The 23,135-nt window shown below is 44.5% G+C and overlaps 1 protein-coding gene across 2 annotated transcripts in view; it reads right to left on the bottom strand.

Moving 5' to 3' along the window:
• Positions 1 to 23,135, bottom strand: part of LOC126640324 (protein stum homolog) — a 224,107-nt gene that overhangs the window by 7,847 nt on the left and 193,125 nt on the right. For both annotated transcript variants that reach the window (XM_050316017.1, XM_050316018.1), the window contains 6 exons: positions 21,382 to 21,789; positions 20,462 to 20,528; positions 12,980 to 13,054; positions 6,391 to 6,513; positions 2,274 to 2,359; positions 1,046 to 1,186 (listed from right to left, as the gene is read on the bottom strand). In XM_050316017.1, the coding sequence (XP_050171974.1) occupies positions 1,046 to 1,186; positions 2,274 to 2,359; positions 6,391 to 6,513; positions 12,980 to 13,054; positions 20,462 to 20,528; positions 21,382 to 21,789 (900 nt within the window). The remainder of the gene's footprint in view (positions 1 to 1,045; positions 1,187 to 2,273; positions 2,360 to 6,390; positions 6,514 to 12,979; positions 13,055 to 20,461; positions 20,529 to 21,381; positions 21,790 to 23,135) is intronic.

The raw sequence follows: 23,135 nt of genomic DNA, 5'->3' as shown, positions 1-23,135 counted from the left end.
TCTCTAAAAGCTTATTTAAAGCCCAGCATCTGAACCAGGGGACAGAGAGACAGGCTAAAATGCAGCTCCTTGCAATCAGAATGGCTCGTTCAGATCCTCCTACAGAAACTCTTCCAGCACGTGGCAGTTCTCAGATACAGGTCCCATAACAGCTATGGCACTTGGTCACTTCCCCACCACAGCAGCACCGCTGACAGCCCCACTGCTCCATTCACAGCAGCAGGGCAGTGAGGCTGAGCCACTGCTGGCAAAAGTGCCTCCTCCTGTTCTCACTTTATCTGTCAAGAAGGAAATGAGCCTCAATTCCTGTGAAGAGGAATGTCTGCTGATGCCAGAGGGTTCAGTGTCTGCTGCTATTACCTTGGCCTAACTTCAGAGAGCACTTTGGACACAAATAGGTTGAGAAGACACCAGTACTCATTCATACTGTTTCTAAAGTCTCCCCACTTTACAAAAAGAAACCAAACAACTAAATGACCAACTTTGCCTGGGATAATGCTCAAGTCAGCAAGGGACCTCACTCCCTTGGATTATAAACTATGCTGTACAATGAGTTTTAGCTCTAGAATTTATTTTTGTTGGAAACAGCTCCCCGAAGTTGCTGCCAGCTTTAGTGTATATCCTCCTGCATTGTCAGACTGCCACTGCTCAACAGTCAATGCCTGCATGTCACTTTAAGCTTCTTTAACCTTTGGACTGTGGCCAGAAAGGGACTTGTGGCACGTGCACATCCCAGAAAGAGGACTGACCTATGGAGCAGGTAGGACCCTCATATACAGCCCTAAAAATGCAAGCAGTCCCTCACCACCATTATCCCCATGCTGCAGTGACACACTTGTGAGATGTCTCCTGCTCATCAGGACTCAGAGAGTGGCTCAAGTTGCAAAACCTTTCCTGTCTTTCCCATCTGCTTGCACGTAAGGTATTGCTGGACCCACACTTTCACTTGCATTAAAATGTTTCTTATTTTGTCCAGCAGTACACAGGCATCTCCCCTGCCCTTCTATGGGCACAAAAAGAGACAAGGCTGGTCTGTAAAGCCCACCTGGATTTTCATGGCAACTTCTTTCCCATTTTTCAAGCGTGCCAAGTGAACCTGACCAATTGAAGCAGCAGCAAAGGGACGTTCCTCAAAGGACTCCAGTTTATCCCTCCAGTTGGGGCCAAGATCGTTGTTCAGAGTTTTCTACAAATAAAAAAAAAAATCAGGGTACGGGAAGCAAAAATTTAAGACTTTCACTATTGGAAATCACGTTCCTCTAAGGTGACTCACACAGCCTACGTTAGTTCTGAGTACCTATACCCTGCTTTCTAGATCATCCTCCCTGCCTCATCACTGCACACCAAGGCAAGGAAGTGGTCTAGCCAGCAATGCTTCCCAGCACTAAACAGATGCCGATCAGATCTCTGGCATAAAGGACAGAGATCTTGAACACAAACACCGCTGCCTTAGCAATACAAACATCCCCTTTTTGATGCCACTTGTTATCTTCCAGTAAATGAGCAAGGAGTTAGCTATTTCTCCTCTATCATCATGCTGCCAAGCTGAACAGAAGCAATCCAGGCATGCAAGAATAACTCTCTAAGGCAATATTGACAATTAAACATCACAGCCTGCTTTAACAGCTTTTTTGCTACCTTGCCAGACTGCCATATTTAAGTTCTGGCACTGTTCAGTGTCTCTCAGAAGATAAGTAATGCTGGCAATTCCTTTTGCAGCACCCTTCACATCTTAATTTAGAGAGGGAAGTAAAGAGAGAACATGTACATTGCGGAAAGCAACTTAGTTTGCTTCATTCTGGCTCTTCTTGATAATGGGTTACACTTAAACAAAACAGTAAGGATAAAGTTACTGTTAATTTTCCATCAGACTACGACTTGTAAGTCTGTTTCTAAAATGGAATGTAGGCATTTGTAGACGCTGGCTTAACACCCATTAGAAACACAAGAGGAAACGAAAGAAGAGGCTACAGTCAACAAGACCCTATAATCATATTTGTGTGCAATATCCTGTTCCATCGGCATTAGTCTCAGGACATAAACTCCCACATTTTTTCCTCTGTCTAGAGCTGAGCTTCAATGTTTTGGAGAGAAAAGGTAGCACATAATTGAGAGAAGGAATCAGGTGCTACCCACAACTGAAAATATGCAACATTATTGAAAGAATACTCTTAAAAATCCCCATTCACCTCTCTTACTAGGGTATGTCATTGGTGACATTGATTCTGTCATTGTCCCTTCTCCCCTGATAAGCAGTAAGGAATATTCCTCACCATCATCTGCTTTATTGGCATGAAGTCAGCACTTTGACGTACACGCTCAAAAATCCTCTGGAGATGGGGGTTGATGAAGGCATCATCTGCCAAAGGAAAAGCACACACAGTCAGTGCAGGCACTGCATTCTCCAGCTCTTCAGCACACGAAGAAACATGCACCTGCATTTGGACAAGTCTTGCTGTCCTGCCCCCAGGACCTTCAAATCCTAGTGAAGGTTTTGGAAGTAATTCTAGTTTAGAAACTCTCCATACCCAGAAACAGCACCCGAGGTGCTCCTCCTAAGGCATCACACCTTTAGAAATGAGCCAAACGAGTCCTGTGCATAAGTAGCAAAAAAAGTTCCTCCTTCCTTTTCACTCTTCCAAAAAGGAATGTATTACCCAAATTATTACCCAATATTGTGTATTACCCAAACAACTCCTAAGCCACCATCCTGCAGCAGGAGAGAGTTTTTGTGCACCCCCTCCCAATTACAAAGGGAAAGACAAAGTACGAATATGCTAGAAAGCATGCTGAGAAACCTCTTATGCTTTAAAATCAAGCCTGCGTAGTCCAGCAGCACTGCCAAGAGCAGTGGGCAGCTCTGAACAGCACAGAGGCTTATGGTATAGTGGAGGTTGCACAAACTCAAGAGCAGAGTGCTCTGCACAAGCCTCTGTCACCCACCAGCCCATCTTCTTGCTGGCAGCAGTACAGCATTCAGGTCTAGGAGAGGCTGCTGCATCATGGAAACACAGGTCACAGATGGAATCCCCTGGAGAGTCATCCCAACGCTCCAAGGCTTCTGATGTAGTTTAATCCAGTTCATTTTAAGGAGCAGCAGCTTCTCCAGAAAGCTGTGCAGTGGCAAAAGAGCGCTTACGCAAGTACTAAACTCTTGGAGAGATCAGGATTCAGCATCTGCTACTGTAAACAACTACCCAAATGAAAAGCAGCTACAAGTGGGCAGAAGAAAACACAGCCGAGCCAAAAATTTTAAGTGTCAGAAGGAGTAAACATTTACACTCATAAGAAAGAGGAGGGGTAGGGGCATCTTGAAAGATTAGTCATCTGCTTGAGCAAAGGCTTCTACAGCAGCTCAGAAAAAAGCTACCTGTTCTGGAAAACCTTCCACTTTGTAAAGGATTATGGAGGAATTAGATTTATCTGCTGCTCTCTCAACTGGAAGAGTCCAGGGAACTTGCCTTGATCCTGAGAACTCAACCTGCACATTGCACTTGTGACGTTCTAATAAAAATCTATCATTGCTCTCCATTTACAGATGCATGAACAACCATAAGCCTATCCCAGGAAACAAGAAACAAACAGTGACCTTAAGGGTACTGTCCCGGGAGAATGGGTGGAAAGGAATGGACAGAAGAAGATACATAATGCAGACACATCACATTAACACTCAGCATTGTTTAGAAATTCCCACTGAAGCCACAGCAGCATTTAAAAGTACTAAAAAAATCCCCACTGTGGAACCAACAGAGGCTTTTAAGAGGAGCTCCTGTTCCACCACTGCAAGTCAGAGGTCAGCAGGCTTCGCAGGAACAGTGAGTAAAGCTCCTGTTGTGATGCTATAAACCCCCAAGGAGGTGAGACATGGCGTTTGCATGTGCATTCCAAACACCAAAAGAAACACCTGCTCTGTCACTGATGGTGCATCACTGCCAAGCCTCTGAACACTATAAAAACTGTTCTCAGGGGTTTGTGAAAGTATGAACTGTCATGCTGTAACCTGCACGTAACCTGCATGTCCGAGGATGACTGGGCAGAAGAGAATGGGCCTCACAAAGAGTGACTCGGGCTCCCAAAAGCTGTTTGTATTGAGGTATCAGGGCCTGCAACAAGCATTTAGGGTCAACTTCTGTTATTTTGCTTATTGCTGACATCCAAAAGCCTCACATGGGACTTCAACCCCTAGTTTGAGAACACACCCTTAACTGGGGCTGCTTGACCACCATCATTTTGTTCACGAGCACAACACCAAATAGCCAAGAAACCTGCAAGTCCAGGTTGACTGTACAGAAACTCAGCAGCGATGTCAAAAAATCAGTCGTGATGCGGAAGCAACTCTGACAAACCAAGGCTTACAACACGCTGATGAATAAGGTTATACGTCTTTGTGGTAAACTGATGAGGCCTTACTGGAACGAAACACAAAGCAGGAGTCAAGGCAGGGCACCCTCAGCTGGCAAATGCAGCTGCCTTTCCAACATCTCCCAGAGCACACGCACCACACAGGATGATGTGGGACCTTTGGCATCTTTTCTGTTCATGATGTTCAGGGATGTGGGTCCCTAACAAATCCATTGACTCCCACAAGCAAACAATCAGGGGTTTTAAGGACACTGCTTTGTGACTTGTGCTCAGCTGCAGGGGGCCTCTGCACTCAATTAACACTCAGTCCTGTTGATAGAAGCAGTGAATTCAAACCAGGCCACAGAGAAGCCCATGAAGTGGCAGGAACTGCATGAAACCCTCCTGTCCAAACAGCCAGCCCAAGAAATGGATACTCTGCACTGTTGATGGTGTTGAATTTATTTCACCAAAGCTGTCCCTCAGCAAGGCTACCAGGGGTTTGTGTTCTCACCAGGCACAGCAGTGCTCCACACACTTGGCACAAGAGTTAAACAAGGGCTGGGTACAACCACTGAGGTTGGTGAAAGTCTGTTCTTGACACCAAAGTGGAATCAATCAGCAAGTATTTGACACTCCTGCCAGAGCTCAGAAACATTAGGAGACAGCAGGCAAGTAACAAAACCCCAGGGCATTTCTACTCAGAGCCAGCCTTTCACAGCTACTCCCTCTGCACTCGCATCCAAGCCTAGGGTAGCTGTGACCAGGCTTGGGTACACATGAGGAGCAACTCAGTAGTGTCCCAAGAATCTGAAATTAATCCCGCCCATGGTAGACAAGTTTAATTTCAGAGCTGATTTCCAGGCATGGCTCACTCAGCCACATACCAGAGACACTGGAAGACAAGGAGCACATGAGCTCCTCCTGGATCTGCACCGAGAGCCATCAGTCTTTGGCACCTGGCAGTTTCTAGAGGATGAGAAAACAGCATGTGGGTGGCAGCCTTTGACACAGCAGCTGATGCCTCCCACATAGCTTTGTTCATGTGTCCATCAGCCTGGCACACACCTAAACCAAGTGATTAGCAAATGAAATGCCACAATAAGGGCTCTCTGGAACAGGGAGCTGGTCTTGCTTTATTGGTGAGCCTAAGTTACTTAATACACTAGATCCAGCCTCATCAGTGAACACCTACAAAAATTCAAGTAGAAGCACAAACCAAGCAAACCAAATACTTCAAACACTCACTGATTCAATTTCAGTGACATCTTGAAAGCTATTCCAGACAAGTCTTACAGCTATTTTTGGCTGATCCTTCCTTTCCCTATCAAGTTGGCCAGGAAGGCAAACTGGAAAAGTACAGATAAGGTCTGAATTCAGCACACCTGCCATCTCCCTGGAGCAACCTAACAGTTCAGTGCAGACACTGACATCACTAATTCCTTCACCTGGGGTCACCTGTGGTCAGAGCCCAATGAGGTAAGTACCAGTCTGAAGTCTCCTCAAGATGAAAACAAGTGTTTTACACCTGGTAAGATTATCAGCTGTACTGGCTTTTCCAGTAAAGCTTCAGTGCTCACAAAGCATGTAAACCACAAGCAGGTAGTCAGGTTGCTATGATGGGAGAGCACTGTGGTATAACTTTGACCACTTCTGGTGAACAAAGACACAGGATCCCATTCTTATCATCCTCCTCCCTTCTAGCAGGACACCTGTGAATAGAGTGAGTAAAGACACAGCTATGCTTCTCAACAGTTGCTTGTAACGCAGACACCAAAATTCACACAGCGTCACCCTGTTCTCAACCAATTGCAGCTATGTACCTGACACAACAGGGACACTGGGGAAATAATTTTAGTATACAGTGCATGCATCTAGTTACTTCATACTGAGATTAGACGGAACTCAAATATATATCCATTGCTGCTCTCACATAAGAATGCCACTTGTCCAGCCTCTCCATATTCATTTGACACTGACTGATGGCAGATCATGTATCACAGCTGGCAGTACTAAGGAGGATAGCTGAGGACCTGTACTAACACTTACCTTGAATGCTTAACATCTGTCCCAGCTTCAGTGCTGCTCCCCGGACCTTGCACAAGGTCCTCACGATTCTTTCTGCATTGGCTTCTGACAGGAACGGGCTGGAATCCATCACCGCTTTCTTTCCTGAGGGCAAGGAGAGGAAGAGCGTGAATGAAGAACACCCTTATCTTGGCAAGCCCACTTCATGGTGTTAGCCCACATTCAGAAGGAAATTTGCCCTTCCTCAGAGAAATCAAACTAGGACTACACTGAGTGCCTTCACAGCCACCCAAGGGCACAGACTGAAGCTGTACACATCCTGTGACAACTTTGACATTGTTGGCTTGAGGTCCAAGAGCAGCAAGTCATGGCTTCTAAGAATGTCTGTGCTGCAACTATCCAGGATCCTGTGCAGATGTTGGTGCTTTAGCTCACTGTACCAGTTAGCTCAGCCTAAAAGACTATGTAAAGGTGTCCTGAGTCCCACACCATGGGCTGCAGCACAGCCACAAAAGGGCAGTAGGAGTGACCCACAGCAAGGGAGAATCCTCAAAAGCTTTGGCAGCACACTGGCACAGACCAGGAATATGCTGGCATTTCTTAGGGTGAAAGCTTGCACAGAAAGCAGGCATAATATACAGACTCGAACACACACATTCCTGTCCCCAAGAATGAGTAAAGCCTGCTGTCTGACAGGTTCAGAGTGGTCACTGCAGCCATCTACACACCAGTGCCACAATTTCAAGTATGTGACATGAGGTTTATGTGGCATAAGAAGCACCTTTTTTTTTTTTTTTTTATTAAGGGAGAGGGAAGGAGACCCTGATTCCATTTTGCAGTCTCCTTGGGAGAAGCAACCCAGAACTACTTCTCCAGGGCAATGCCCGATAGAACAGGGATAGAGGGGGCAGTCAGGCACCCGCCAACCACTTCTCTTGGCGCTGCAGATCAGCTCCTAATGATGAAGAGCCAAGCAGGAGGAAGGTCAGGCCTTGCAGATGGACTGCAAAGCCCACAGCTAGTACGCTGATCTTGCAGCTACATCACTGTTTTCAGCACTTCAGAGGAAAGGATACTAAGGACAGAACAGCTGAAGTCCCCATATATAACAATTAGGCCCAATAAGGCACAGAAGATGAAAACAGCCCTGAAGATCTCAGGCAGATGGAAATCACTGGTGTGTCATGTTAACTAGAGCAGCCAGAGACTCTCTCCATCTCCAGGTAGCTCTCAGGAAGGTACACAGTGGGAGCTTAGACTGGCCAGGGGACAGGAGAAATAACAGAGCCAGACGGAAATGGTCCCTTCTAAACTCTGGTAACTCGCACAACTTGGTACCACTTTCTTGAGGTGCCAAACATGTTACTGATCTGATAGACACCCTTTAGTCCCTGCAAATAGCCAGATTGCTTACAGATTTCCCCTACAAAAGTGATTCCACAGAACTCTCCACTAGCAGTGTACAGAGATGCCAAGCCCTGCCCTTCAGCCCTCCTCTCCTTTCCCTGTTTTGTGGGATAGCAACAAGATGGCACTGCATGTGGGACATCTATCAGTACAAATCCCTGTCCTGAGTCAATAATGTACATGAAGAGAAATAAAAACACCAGGAGTACACAGGACAACCATGCTGCTCTAGAGAGCAAAAAGCAGAGAAGCAGGAGGGGTCCAGAATTCACTTGCATCACACACAGCAATCCTCAGAGCACATTTTGTTCTAGATCCTGGATGTAAGGAATCTGAGAGACTGAACAGGTAGAGCGCCCAGAGCAGAGGGATCTGGCTTTGCCCAGCTTTGAAAAGCTGTCTCTGGAGAGTGAAGTGTTGAAGGCATCTTACAGAGCTCTGATTCTTAATGATCCCATCTTAATTGTCCTGTCAGGAAAACTATGTCCTTAGCAATGCTGAGGCAAATCTCTGCATGAGATGACACACAGGAGCTAGGGAAAGTACTGAATCAAAGCCTTACCTTCCTTCATACCAATGCATACAAAAACATCCTCCTTTGAGTCAGCAGTAGAATAAAAGAGTTAGTTAATGATTAAAGTCATCTCCACAAGCCAGTGAACCCTGACAAATTTTAAAAGAGTCTTATCAGAGAAAGAGCCAAACACAGGCACCTCCAACCCTCCTCTCTTGGTGTGCTTCTCATTGAAGTCAAGCCCCAGGGGCAATACCTGATCACCAGGCAGCCAACAGCACATGAGCAACTCTTATGTACTTTGATACAAGTGGGGCATGAACAAGAAGGTGACCTGGAAGCAAGAGCCAAAAGCCATACATGGCAAGCAAAAGGAAAACAGACATAGGCTTACAAGGCTGAGAGGAAAGGAAGTGGGGATAAAATCCACCACAAGTTCATGAAAAAATATGCCCATTTTCAGTAAGTCAACATTTTTTGCAAAGATGGCTGGCACCTTTTGATGCCTCAAATTATTTCCTCCCCATCTTCAGCTGGTTTCACCTATTTCATCAGGGAAAGAAAAAAAGGCAAAGAGAAGTTACATACAAGCTGTGGCAACATGGAGACCTCAGAATAGAAGGCTGCTGCAGCCACAGTGCCTAGAGCCTGTCAGTTCTTCCCCAGCAGAGGTGGCAGGCAGACACCCTTACAAGTGCTTAACTCACTTTTTTTTCCTCTTTCCAAATTCAGAATCAGCACAAACCTATCCAAATCTGTGTGCAACTCACAGCTGCATCACTCCTTTTCCACCTTCTTTGCCACTGTCAAATGGAGAACTAGCAACTGGACTTTGTGGATATTTGTTTTTAGGAACAATCTGCCACACAAACTTTGGGGCACGAGAAGCCTCAAGAACACAACTTAAGCACTTAGGACGGACAACCCAAGGAGATTGCATTATTCTTTTTCATAAGAAAATAACTCTGTATTCAAACCTAGGCCAAGTGCCAGCCTGCTGGGGCTCTGCCTGGCCTGGCATTTGTGCAGTGCCTATCACAACAGCCCAGGACAGGTCATTAATAAGTTACAAACTTGACCTTGAACCCAGAGTCTCTTTACTAGTAACAGCAGCTGTTTATTTGGGCACTTATATTTATTCCTGGCAATTTTTTCTAGTTTCCCATTCTCCCCCTGTGTGAGCCTTGCACTGCAGATACACACTCTAAATACCGAGGCTGCCATCAAGGTCACCAAGTGAACAAGGAGGTTATTGTTAATTAGCTACATCAGCCTACCAGGAAAATTCCAACCGGAATCAAGTAAGCCATCCTCTTTTTAACAGAGTAAGTCAAACTACTTACAAAACTTAAAGAGGGCAGCATTAGAGCCCTAAGCCTGTAACAAAAAAACAAACACAAAACAAAAAAATCAAACAATCCTGCATCTACTCACAAGATTTTAGCAGTGGAAAGAATTTACGTCCAGGCCATCAGGCTTCGATGGAAAAGGAAGAAAATCACAGACTCTTGCACCAAACATTTTTTGTTCTAGGGTAAGTCCCTGAAGAAGTGAATTGTTTATGGAAACAGACAATCCAAAGTAGAGTGACAAGGGCCCTATGGCTACTAAACATGGATAGGGAAATGGAGCAGGAAAAGACAGATCAGCACCAGCGCAGTTACTAAAGAACGTGCAAGAGAGTAGGAATTTGCAGTCCCTCCAGTAACAGTAATGGAAAGAAGAAGTACAAGCTGTGCTACTAGGATCATGTGTAGCACAGGAGTTTCTGGCTTGGGGGCTGGGACTGAAGGACTAGTGTCTCTAGCTTCATTTAAAAGGTGTGAAGACACTTCATACTGACTAGACAAGAGGAGGGCAACCAAGAGAAAGCTCTTTCTCATTAGTTCTGGATGCCAGCAAGAGTGTGAAACTCTTAGGCATGCCTTTGGGCATATACACATCACACTTGTTTAAGTCTGAAGTGCCAAGAAGTTACTATTAATATTGCAGCAGTGGGGAGAGAAATTATATCCTCCACCAGCTTCCAGAGAACAGGATGATATGTCATTCTCAAAAGAGACAGGTCTTAGCCCAAGCTTATGATGCTGACAGCCACCAAACTTGGACACAAACACCTCAAGCTGAAATCATGAAAGGGATGCAGAGGTATTTTTAAAGAAACGTTTAAAGAGGTACTTATGTCAAGAGACTTCCCCCAAGAACAACTAACGCTGATACTGTCAGAAGAAAAGTAAGAAAAGGGTATCCTGGACTCACATTGTGTGCATTTCTGCAGGAGCAGAGCCCATGGAGATAGTTGTCATCCATGGAGCCTTACCCACCACTGTAAAATCCTGTGGAAAACATATCCAAGGACACTAGCTAGAGGCTGTAGCTGAGTCACCTAGAGACCCTGCTGTGTCCTTGGCCTGAGAAGCTCTAAGAGCACAAATGTGGAAGTTTTTTACTTTTGCCTCACCTCAATAATTGCTGCTCTTGGCCCATTCTCAACCTCACTATTTGCTATCCTTCTCCTTTACAGCATAACAACTGCTCTGAGATCTTATCTAAGCAGACTTGACAGCAAGAGGGGAAGCAAGAACCAAAGACAAACAGCAGAAAATAAAAGTCAAGTCGTTTTCTAACTCCCCTGCCTAGCATCAAAGTTGGCAGTTGTCATGGCCTTATTCTGTAATCAAGGTTTGTTCAAGAAAATCACTCTTCCCAAAGCATGACTCAAGACCATAGAGCAGGCTTCTGGCACAAAGTTACAGTTACACAGGAAAATAATAGTTTCCCTAGCAAGAAGAAAAAAGTCTAAAGATGCAACTGCTATACTGCAAGAAAAAAAAAGTGTTGCCTTCAAATAAAAAAATAATAAAAATAATCCTTCTCATACTATAAAGGAAAGAAACAAAGCTTATGTTATTCCTTCAAATTTCATAGCTCTGCAAGCTCATGTTTTCACTTTGGGGTGTGCTCAATTAGAAAATAACCTGGCAAGCAGAGAAATACTAACAGTTGTGCAATTCCTCCTCTTAAAAGCAACACAAATCACCAGCTTCCAACAGGTATCAACAACCTGTCAAACACTGCAAATGCTGAAAGCAAAAAGCCTTCTTCAAAGATTGTCTACAGGATGGGCCATGTTTGCCTGAATGTGTTTTTAAATCAAAGCAAAGAAACCCACCCACCTCAAATACCTCAGGTCATGGAGAGAAACAAGAACTCTTTGCCAAGGATCCTTTTTCTCTGCTGGGCTGCTCTGCATTGCCTGGCTGTCAAAACCTCTGGTATTCCCTGTACCAGCAGTGTCTCAGGTGGCACACAATCCCTGCCTCACCCCTGCCTGCCCCCACAGGGAATGTGGTTCATCTCCTGGGATGTAGGCTTTTGCTTTGGGTTTTTTGGTGGTTGGTATTTTTTTTGTTGGGGTTTTTTGTTCAGTTGGTAGGTATTTTAGGGTACTTTCCCCCTCCACATTTTTTTCAGTTTTTACCCACCCCAGTGCTCCCTGGAATAGATGTTCACACTCTGTCTCCATCCTCCTCCCACCCCCAAAGGCAACCAGGGCAAAGGCAGAAACTGGCTTTGGAGTTAACTACTACTGGCCACAAAGTAAAAAAACAAGGACCCAACAGTTATCATTATCTCAAAGCAACACCTCTGAACCAGGAACGAATTGAGTTCATTTTTACTTCTAACTACAGGTACTTAAACCTTTCATCGGCTCCCTGTGGTCACTGGCAGTAACCTAAACACACAACCATACCAGACAAACCAGAGAGACCAGATGAAGACCAAACAGCCTGCAGTAACTGTAACAAAGAACCTGACATTTTGCAGTGTCCCACCAGAGCTTTTCCTGCATAAGAAACAAGGGAATGGAACTGTAAACTTTAGGGTAACTTCATGTTTTCTAGAAAAGAACACCATGTATTTTCCATGCCCTAAAAACCATTCACCCCCACACAACCACTCAGTCCCACCATATTTTACCAACACATAATCTTAGAAGAAAGCCAACAGGACATGGCTATGTACAACTTAGGAACATTTTATCTCCAACTTCAAATAAGCTGAGAAGAGAATCAGGTCAACTTGCGTGGCACAGCCTTTTGACATGTTACAAGAATCCTTCAGAAGGCGGCAAAACACAGATGGTGGAAATAGATATTTGCTATTTAACAAGAACATAAAGTGTTTTGTCTCTCTTAAAGAGAGCAGCCATCCTCCAAGTTCCTCCTAGGCAGAATATGCTTAAATTTCAAACAGACTGCAACCACTATCAAAGTTTTCAGACATAGGGGCTCATCTACAGCTCTGTACTGAAAGAACTATGTGGTTTCACTGAACGGCTTTTCAAAAACCCTTAGGCCAAGACAATCCAAGAATGGGCACAGGGATAGTATTCAAACTCAGAGGTGGCTGTGGAGAAGTAAAGCTGTACCAGTTGTGCTGGCACAAACTCAGTCTCTCATATTTACCTCTGACCTCTGTCTATGTAGCGAGTGCACTTACATGGGAGAGGAGACTGGAGATGGAGAAGGATTATGTTAAAAATGAAAACTACTCACACACCCGTTATTCTGACTCACCATCCCAGTTGTAAAAAAAATAGAATCTTGCAAATGCAGGTAAACTCTGTCTGGGATTTTAAAAAAAAAAAAAAAAAAAAAAAAAAAGGAGGACATCAAAAGGGCTTACCACTGCGTTCCTCAGGTCTAAGGCTCTTCTTTGCAACTTCTGCCAATGCCCCAATGCCAAGACCAACAGCTAGTCCTTCAAAACAAGAAGAAAAAGAGCCATGTTAGAATGAAAAAAACCTTCCAAGCCACATACAGACACATTTTTACAATTAACTTTAAGCCACACAGTCAAATGCACAACTGCTTGATTAGAATATGCTGGCTCTTGCAATGGAGTTATCTTGACACTTAAGAGTTTTCTCCTATACATCTTCAGCCCAGCATGCCAGCCAGGAATCATAGGCTAGGCCAGTCTGGGACATCTGGCTTTTATAAACCATGTCACATGTGCTACTCAGAGCTCTGTGCTCTGGCTGAGGTCCTGCTGTAAACTCAAATCACGGAGTTTAGAAGAAGAAGGAGGGGGTGAAATCTCACAGACATGGTTCTCAAAGTACAATTCTCAGGAAAGAACAGAATCACTCTCCCCCTCCACCATGCCACCACAGCAGGGAGAAGCAAAACTGTATTTAGATGAAGCCACTGCCAGCAGAATTTAAGGCTCTGCAACCCTGTCTAAGCACTCAGGTTTATTCATTCTCACTAGCTGTCTGTGACTTCCACATACTCGTTGACTATGATGAACAGAAACATGTTCTTCCTGAGGCTCACCTTATGCAAGCAGTGCTGTAACCTGCAACTCCAAGGAGCTGGGCTGGAGAGTAATCCTGCACAGCAACAGTAAGACCAGGAGACAAAACACCAGGACTCCACATGTACTATCTCTCTGGCAAGCAGTGAATTCCAGGGTGTTGATTCACAGCCACAGGTTAAGGTACAGCTACAAAAGAAGCATTACCTGCCTCCACTAAACAGATCAAAGCCACTGAAGATTATATGAGGCACAGATCTAATCATGCAGTAATCCATACTACAAAAGGTCTCACTGCTCTCCAAATCTCAAAAGATTTATTTTTCTGGATAATAAATGACATGGGCAAGCAGAACAGATGGTGCTCTCTCTTATCTCCTCAGCAGTGGTGCATCCCGCCATGCCGTACTCCCACACTGCTGGCAGTACTGGGTGCACCTGTTTTCCACGCACCCCAAGCCCCCCTTGAGGCACTCCTGGATCCAAAGTTTCCCAAGTAAAACAACCACAGAACACAGTACAATTAAGGAAGAAGAGCTGACCAGCACATGGTATTTTGCACATGTGCAGGAGGAAACACGTGCACACGTTTTGTAGACCCAAGTCACAGCACACATATTCTGGACTGAAGGGACCCACAAGGATCATCAAGTCCAACTCTTGAGTGAATGGCCCATACTGGAATCATACTCACAACCCTGGTGTTTTTAGCATGATGGTTTAACCAGCTGAGCTAATCTCCTGTTAGTGGGGAAGCCTGGGCACAGGTAACCCTCATCTTGCACTGAGTTACTCGTCTCTCCCACCAGGTAATTACAACCCCACCTCAGGGATAGTGGAAAACTTCACCCTTCCTCATCCTACAGACCAGACTAACACTCTAGGGCTCAGAAAGCAAGTACTGGACAGATGGATTCGGAGCCAAAAACACTAATATCTCAAAATGCCACCAGATTTGTTTTCCAGGCCTCTTTCACACACTCACCCATGGTCAAGGCATGTATTATTTGAACACAAATAATGCTGTTATTTGTACTGGGTTATTTTGTACTGGGTCTGGCTGAGATAGGAGTTTTCTTCACGGCAGCCGTTATCATGCTGTGGGCTGGATTTGTAACTAAACCTGTTGATAACACACCAGTGTTTTGGCTCTTGATGGACAGTGTTTGCACAGCATCAAGGCTTTTGCTTTTTCCCACCCTGGCCCTGCAAAAAGCAGGCTAGCTGTGGACAAGAGGGTGGGAGGACACATCCAGGACAGCTGATCCAAATCCATGCCATATAACATCACGCTCAGCAGTAAAAGCTCAGAGAAAGGAGGATCAAGGGGTGGACATTTGGGGTTATGGTGTTTGACTTTCCAAGTAACCACTACAGATGCTTTCCAAGAAGAGGCTGGACATCTGCCTGCCAACAGGGAGCAGTGAATGAACTCCTCCCACTGCTTTGCTTGCACATGGAGCTTTCTTTGCTTCACCTGTTAAACCATCTTTATCTCAACTTCCAAGTTTTTTCCCTCTTTCCTATTCCCATATGCTGAGGTAGAAAACAAGTAAGCAGCTATGTGGGGCTTAGCTGCCAGTCAAGGTCAACCCACCACACTGTGACAGATGTTCACCTGTTACCAGGAACAAGTCATCCCTCCAAAGAACCTGCACGGCTGTATAAGAGCACTCTCCTCCTCCAGGCCTCTAGTCTACTGACATTGCACAAGCTACTCCTGATGTCTGTCATTTTTCTTGTCTGCAAGATGTGTGTTTCCTCCAAGATTAATCATTTTGGGATAGTTTTCAGTATTGCTGAACAGCCACGGTTCAGAACCTTGAAAAATAACATCTCTAGAATGCCACTCTCCCGCATTCTGCACTTCATGCAGACAGATTATTTCAGGCCTGGAAAAGGCCACTTGGTTCTACACCAGCAGAGTGAGTGGCTCTTCAGGTATTTTCCAGGCATCTCCAGCATCTGTTACACTTCCAACCAAGGCCATCAAGAGATGATCCGGAACCAGTTTTGTTCAGGACAAATCCTCTGGCTCAGCAACTGACACAACAAAACCAACAGGAGACTGAATGGGCTGTTATCACTCTGCTCAGCCTGCCAAGCCCAGGGGTGGGCAAGACCCTCCCCTAGAGCAGCGTGTGCCCTGGTTTCAGTCATGTAAAACACCACAAGCACCATGCAGTACACACTGCCAGCTCCTCAGCCAGACAAGGGAGAGAAAAATACAATGAAAGGTTCATGAGTTGAGATAAGGACAGGGACATCACTCCACAGTCACCATCACAGGCAAAACAGACTCGACTTGGGGAAATCAGTTTAATTTATTACCAATCAAAGCAGAGTAGGGTAATGAGCAAGAAATCCTGAATCATAAAACACCTTTCCCCACCCCTCCCTTCTTCCTGGACTGACCTTTACTCCTGAATTCTCTACTTCCCTCCCTTCCCCAGCAGCACAGGGGGACAAGGGATGGGGGTTGTAGTCAGTTCATCAAATGTTACCTCTGCCACTCCTTCCTCCTCAGGGAGAGGACTCATACTCTTCCCCTGCTCCAGTGTGGACTCCTTCCCTCAGGACAGTCCTCCACAAAGTTCTTCAGTGTGAGTCCTTTTCACAGACTGCAGTTTTTCACAAATTGCCCTAGCATGGGCCCCTTCCACACAGTGCAGTCCTTCAGGAACAGGCTGCTCCAGCATGGGCCCCCATGGGGTCACAGGTCCCACCAAGGAGCCTGCTCCAGCACAGACTTCTGACAAGGACACAGCTTTCTTCAGGCATCCAGCTCCTGCAGCCTGGTATCCTCCACAAGCTGCTCCACTGTGGTCCTCCATGGGCTGCAAGGGCACAGCTGCCTCACCATGTTCTTCACCACAGGCTGCAGGGGAATCTCTACTCTGGCTCCTGGAGTACCTCCTCCCGCTCATTCTCCTCTGACCTTGGTGTCTGCAGAGTTGTTTCTCTCACTCCTCTCTCCAGCTGCAATTGTGCAGGTTTTTTCCTCTCCTTATGTTATCCCAGAGGTGCTACCACCATCTGCTGACAGGCTCGGCCTTGGCCAGCAGCAGGTCTGTCTTGGAGCCATCTGTCAGACACGGGGAAAGTTTCTGGCAGCTTCTCACAGAAGCCACCCCTGCAGCCAACACCTTGCCATGTCAACTCAATACACACACTCGTCACTCACATGACAATCTGAATCCCACAGCTGTCAGTTCTGTGTATACTTTACTAACATACCTCCAGAGGCTACCTTTTTTCTTTTTTTTCCAAAATTGTTAAACTCACATTAGGTCTAGACTTCACAGAATTTTCCTGAACTTCCTCTATTGCAAGAGGATCTTATTATATCATTAAAATAATAAACTTATAAACCAGGAATACGATTGAGGGAGACAGGAACTGCTTAGAAACATCAAATAACACAAGGAAGGGAGAATGGAAATAAAGAATAGATCAAGAACTATGTGGGTGGAACTGATGAGCCATCAAGCTACAAAACAAGCATGGAAGAAAAAACTGCAGAAAAATCTGTTTTGTCAATTATAATCCTGGGAAGAAAAAATAAATAAAAATCAAGGATGATATTTAGTACTATAAATACACCTACCAGTAGTTACTCCAGCTGCTGCAAGAAGCATACGAAAATACATATAAAGGACAAAGGAGTTCAGCACAGGACCTTGTGCTGATCACAGAGAAACACCAGTTCAGTATTACATGCAAGTGTAGGAAAAAATGATCTTCAGTCTTTCCACTAAGATGTTCTTTGCTTGCAGAAGAGGTGAGAAGTCAGATAAATTCTGCAATCCAAGTATTTCTGCCTCCTGTGACTAATTTGTCTACCACCCACCAGAGTGTCCTGACACCGTGGTTGAGACATGTCTGAGTATTCTCTTTAACACTGGGGAGGACCGAAAAAACCCATGCAAAGGCAAGAGGAGGCATGATTCAGGTGTGAATGGGATCATGCCAATATCATGGGAATTCAGCTATCTGAACCCCAGGAATAGTTACGTGAACTCTGTTTTTGACCTACTCAACATCTTTCCATCTTCTTCTAAAGCCTAAGATGATACTGTTCTAATATGGAAAGAAAGAAAAAAAAAGTGGGGTTTAACAACAAAAAAAAGTCTGAGTCAAATGCTGGTTTGACTGGTGTGGAGACTGTAGGATAAGAATCCACCTAAACCATTTTATTTCCCAGAATGAAGATGGCACCCTGAAGAACACAAGAAAAATCCTGCACAAAAAGCTTACTTGCTTTAAATATTGTACATGCTACCTCTTGCATCACTCCTAACACCCAGGAAGGACTGACAGTGAGGACAGTAAGAGGCACACAGCACTGCCGTCCCCTGCTCACAGTCTAAGAGGAAAACAGACAACCATAACCCAAAGGTCACCAACAACTTCAGATAAACCAAAACCAGGTAAGAGCAAATGGTACGCCATAGCTCCTGCCATCAGCCAATGTTTCATGATTTAGGCATTTAAAAGGCTTCACAAAAATGCAATTTGAAAAGAACATTTCTGATCACATAAGAGCCAGTCAGGAAAACCCACATCCTAGTTGGCTGATGGAGTTTCACAATTGCACTGGATGTCTCAAGAAAAAAAAACACCCAACACTCTAAACTTGGAGCACAGAACAAACAGGAGCTGTTCCTCACTATAAATGGAATTGTCTTCCTCATCCCCTGCATCCAACATGGCCTTGAACACTTCCAGGGATGGAGCATTCACAACTTCTCTGGGCAACCTGACTCAAGTGCCTCACCACCTTCACAGTAAAGAATTTCTTCCTAGCAACGAATCTAAATCTGCCCTCTATCAGTTTAAAGCCATTACCGCTAGTCCTGTTACTATATGCCCTTTTAAAAAGTCTAAAAACATTACCTAAGAATACCTTAAACGGAAAAAAACTACCTATAGACCACATGTGTTGTTTGTTAAGCCACTGTACTAACTGTACTATTTCTCTTTCCTGTTAAAATTGAGGGAAAGATAAAAACGAATGCTAACAAGAGACTGCAGAGCCTAGAGTATCTGAACACCTTTTTTGTAACACAATTTCTCCCAAAAGCACTCAAAGATCTCTGTCTGGCCAGCAATTTTAATTATATAAAGCAGACAACTGGAAGAGAAGAGCAAGACCAAAAAAAATAAATGATAGAGATAAGTCTGGAGCTGCTGCTTATAAACAATCTCCTTCTTTCTTACTCTCCCCTTCGGGGTTTTGGTTTGATGGGGCTATTTGTTTTGGTTTCTACCTTGAGGTTAGGAGAAGACAGGTAGTTGGCTATACTTTCCCTAGAAGCATGAGTCAGCCTTTCCTCATGCAACAGCCTTGGGAGCCAAAAGCTGGAGCATAAAGCAACAGCACTGGAACCAAAAGTTCACAGAAGATTTGGTCATCTGCCACTTCACATCCACCAGTTGTCAGCAAGCAGCAACAGATTAATTCAGAAGATGACAGCTAGAAGTATCATGACATTTTCCATAAAATTCAAGGCTAGGTTAGAACAGAGACCTGTATGCTACTAGAACTTAGGAACAAGTGAGTTTTAAAGTGATACCTTTTTACTCCAGAAAGCAGATCACGAACTCTGCTTCCCTTTAGGGAATACTAAGCATGCTGTGAAGCAAGGTGCCTGCAATGAGCTACAGGGTTGAAGAAATCTGACAAGCATGAACAACTTATCACAAAACTCACTTGCTGTTTATTCCTGCACTGCACAGGATCAGTCCCTGTCCCTAACTCCTCCTAGTGTGCATATTAGTCTGACAAAGGGACACACAGACAAAGAATAACTGTTTTTTTATATAATAGTTGATTTGAATTACATTTGACAGCTTATTTTTCTTTCTTCTGGGATCTGTAACACAAGGATGTCTACTTTGTACATGTGCTTCTCTATCAAATTTTGTGGAAGAGAATCACAAGAGCCACAAGAGAGTGTTCACAACATAGACAGGCTGCTATCATCTCAAAACACTACAGTCACAAAAAAACCCCAACCACAGCCAGAGAGACTACTCACCTAATGATTAACTAAGTAAGACTAGTTGTGTTCATCTTTCCACCTGCCATACTATGATAGTTCCCTTTTTCTCAGGAATATGTTAAGTCCTTCAATGGCTTTGGATACCAGACAGTATATGACCATCACCTGTTAATATTTCTGAAGGTATTTAGCTGCTTTTTGATATAGTAAGTCCCATTCTGCATGTAAAATTCATTTACGTTTCAGCTAGCTTGATCTTACATGCTCAGAATTTACATCTTTCCTGGGATAAAGGGGTTTATAAGCAATGGTTCAGTAAATCAAACCTTGACTGTTATCATCTTTCCACCCTCAAAAAGCACTACCAAAGGGATATGTTTTATGTTTAACCACTGTTCAGAGAAATAGCAAGGATAAGGTTGAGAAGGGTTATTTAAAATAACAGCTGCTCCAGCTGTCTCTCCCTGACAGTAACAACACTGTAAGGACTTGGAGGAGTTTCCTCAATAAAGTGAAATCACATGTGCAGGACCAGGGTATTTGTACAGGCTGGGAACAACCTGCACTCACTTTCATTAAAACAGCGCAGTCCAGTATGTGCTACCATGAGGATGTGCAGCTCTGCTACGCACTCCCAAATCATCTGCCCTAAACTCTTTACAAGTAAAGGAAAAGCCCAAGTCAAGCTCCGAGCTAACCAGCTGTTTTTGGGAAAGCACTTTCCTACAGCAGGCGTAACCAGAAAATAGAAGCCCTTAATGCTTCAGCAGGAGCACTGTCACAGCCAGCCATTAACCAGTGCGTGCAAGGGCAGTGACGTGGCCCACGGGGTGTGCAAACCGACCTCCAAAGTTGGCGAGCCGTCCGATCCTCGTGACGGGAACCTTCCTCTCCCGGGCCCGCTCGCTGAGCTGCAGGAGAGAGGGGGAAAAGAAAAACAAAAAAATCCACAAATTAACTGGGCACACGAGCAGATACCTGCAAAGTCAGAGCGCAACTCAGAGCACTTGAACAACTCTGTGCTACAGACAACCTTACATCTACTGAGAGATTTTCAAGTGAGCACAGTCCAGAACTGACACACCCTGAAATGAAACACACACTAAGCAGAGGAGAAGATGAGAGGATGGGAAATATAGAAGAGCTGACGACCATGTTTGGAAACCCCATTTTTACTTTCAGCTCAGCAGCCCCTATATTTTGAACTCAGAAAAAGCTGTGCAATGCTAACCCAAACTCCTTTCCACACATGGAACTAAAACTCATGGAAGGTTTATCAGGTTCTCAGTACCACAGACAATTCCTCCCCTCACAACAGCTGGAGCAGCAGAGGCAATATCCTGAGTGAGTGCACCCTCACTAGCATCTGATAATGGATTTGGGGAAGGAGGCAGAAGGTCAGAGCAGATGGCAAGCATCCCCACTGTAAGTTCTGCTGTAACGTATATCAATAAATACACTGAGTCTTCATAATCCAATGAATGAGAGTTCCCATTAATATAAAACAGAAGTCTAACCCTTTGTATGCTTTTTAAACATCCTCTTATGTCAGATTATCTGACAGAAGGGACAAGTGTGAAAAAAAGAAACCAACAAACTGAAAAGCTATTGACAGAACAAATATCACACAGATCAGAGCTAATGAGCATTCCATAAAAGGGAGTAGCAGAGCAAGAAGAAATGAGAGAAACACAGGACAAGGTTAGTAAGGACAATCAAGTATAGAAACCACAGTACTGAGAATCCTTAATTAAAAGAACATACCATCTGTTTGTAGGGTTTCTGCTCTGAACCTCTTTTGGCCTGTCTGGCTTTATCAATATCTTCAGCTGTTAATCCACCAACAGAGGAATGGTCTTGGTGAAAAGCCCGATTTTGTCCAAAGGGAGCAGCAAAAGGATTTCCAGGGTCTCTAACGCCTCCAAATAACCTTGCATCCATTTTGGGAGGGAAAGGCTTCTGACCCATGCCAGAGTCTCCAGTCTCAACGCTTCTAAAAGGTCCATTTGTTGCGTAGGAGTAAGCAGGGCCTTCACTGCTGTGTTCGTGAGATTTGCCAGGGGCAGCGGAGAAGTCCATTGCAGCATCTGATGGTTCTCGGGCTGAGAAGTCATAGTCTCTCCCAAAATCCTCACTGAGATCAGTAAAGTTTTCCTGCTGTTTGCCTAGCTCCTGCAAACAATAATAGAGTTACTTTCAGAAAAGAACTTAAAATGTGCTCCCTACCAAACCATGAATCTCAGAGATGGGCATGCAACTAGGCTGTCATGTCTCCATGATGATTTGTAGAGATTCTGGCACTGTAGATGTTCACAGTAAGAGACAACAAAAAGGAGACACCAAGGACCCCTGAAATCCCTGGCAGTCTTTTAAATCCACTGATGGGACAAATTCGTTAACAGCTTCTCAAATACCCATAACTAGAGAAGCTTTATTCTATATACACAGTCACTACATGTGCAGTTCACTGGAAGCAATACACTGCTGGGAAACAACAGGTGATGGGAGCTGCAATATCCCGTAACATGCATTTAGGAGAGATAACAAAAAAGTAAACCTTGTAATTTTCTTGTAAAATTCAGTTCTTCCCTCTACCATGCTCCCTCCTCCCGTCCTGTCCCCTCAGTCATGCAACACCAACACTTTCAAGCCCAGAGCCACCCAAAGCAAAACCAGATATCTACTTAAAGGCAGAGTAAGTTCATGGCCATGACACAAACAACTGCAAAACACATTTCATTATTCAACCACTAAACTATGGCAGGGCTTGTTGTCATCCCAAAATAGATAAAATTTCGTGCCTGAAGCAAGGATAGTAGCATCAGGCACAGCAACACTCAAGGCAAGCTTCTCCTGACAGTTTCCTCTCTTCTGTCCTGACCCGCAAAAGCTGCCCCACTAAGTCCAGATACTTCTCACCATTTTTCAATATAAAAAAATTAAATAAAGTCAGCAGCAGAGCATTATTTCCTGTTTACTTATTACTTGACATATTCTTATTACCTACCTCAGCAGTGGCAATACCATGGAATAACTGATGACTATTACAGCCAGTCAACAGGAGTTTAAAACCTGCTGTGGTCAGGCCAGCAGGCAGCATATTTCAGGCTCTTTCCTAAACACTAATTAAATTTCCCTTCCCTGGAGAAAAAAACAGAACATGGTCTTTCCTGTTATTCAGCAGGTCTCATGCTATTTTGAACTTCAACATCACAGCAGCAGGGAGAGGAGAAATATGTTTACAGATGGGAACTGTAGCCACAATACTGACCAATGATTTCAAGCAAGAATGCCTCTCTACTTCCATACTTACATTTTTAACGTCAGACTGCTAAAAACCCTGTCACCTAACGTAAAAGCTTTCCTCTCTTCAAAAGAGAAAGTGTTGCACCTTTAGATTTGTTACCAAGCCCTGCTTTGGCAACAGCTTCTCTTTCAACTCATTTACAAAACGCAGGGCTGCAGGGTTCTGCAGGTGGGCTTATGGGGCCTCTCTTTTGCAGAGAAACATGCACAGA

The sequence above is a fragment of the Myiozetetes cayanensis genome, unplaced genomic scaffold, assembly GCF_022539395.1.
Source record: "Myiozetetes cayanensis isolate MyiCay16 unplaced genomic scaffold, myiCay2020 scf2-11, whole genome shotgun sequence".
NCBI lineage: Eukaryota > Metazoa > Chordata > Aves > Passeriformes > Tyrannidae > Myiozetetes > Myiozetetes cayanensis.
This window is presented reverse-complemented; position numbering and strand designations above follow the sequence as displayed.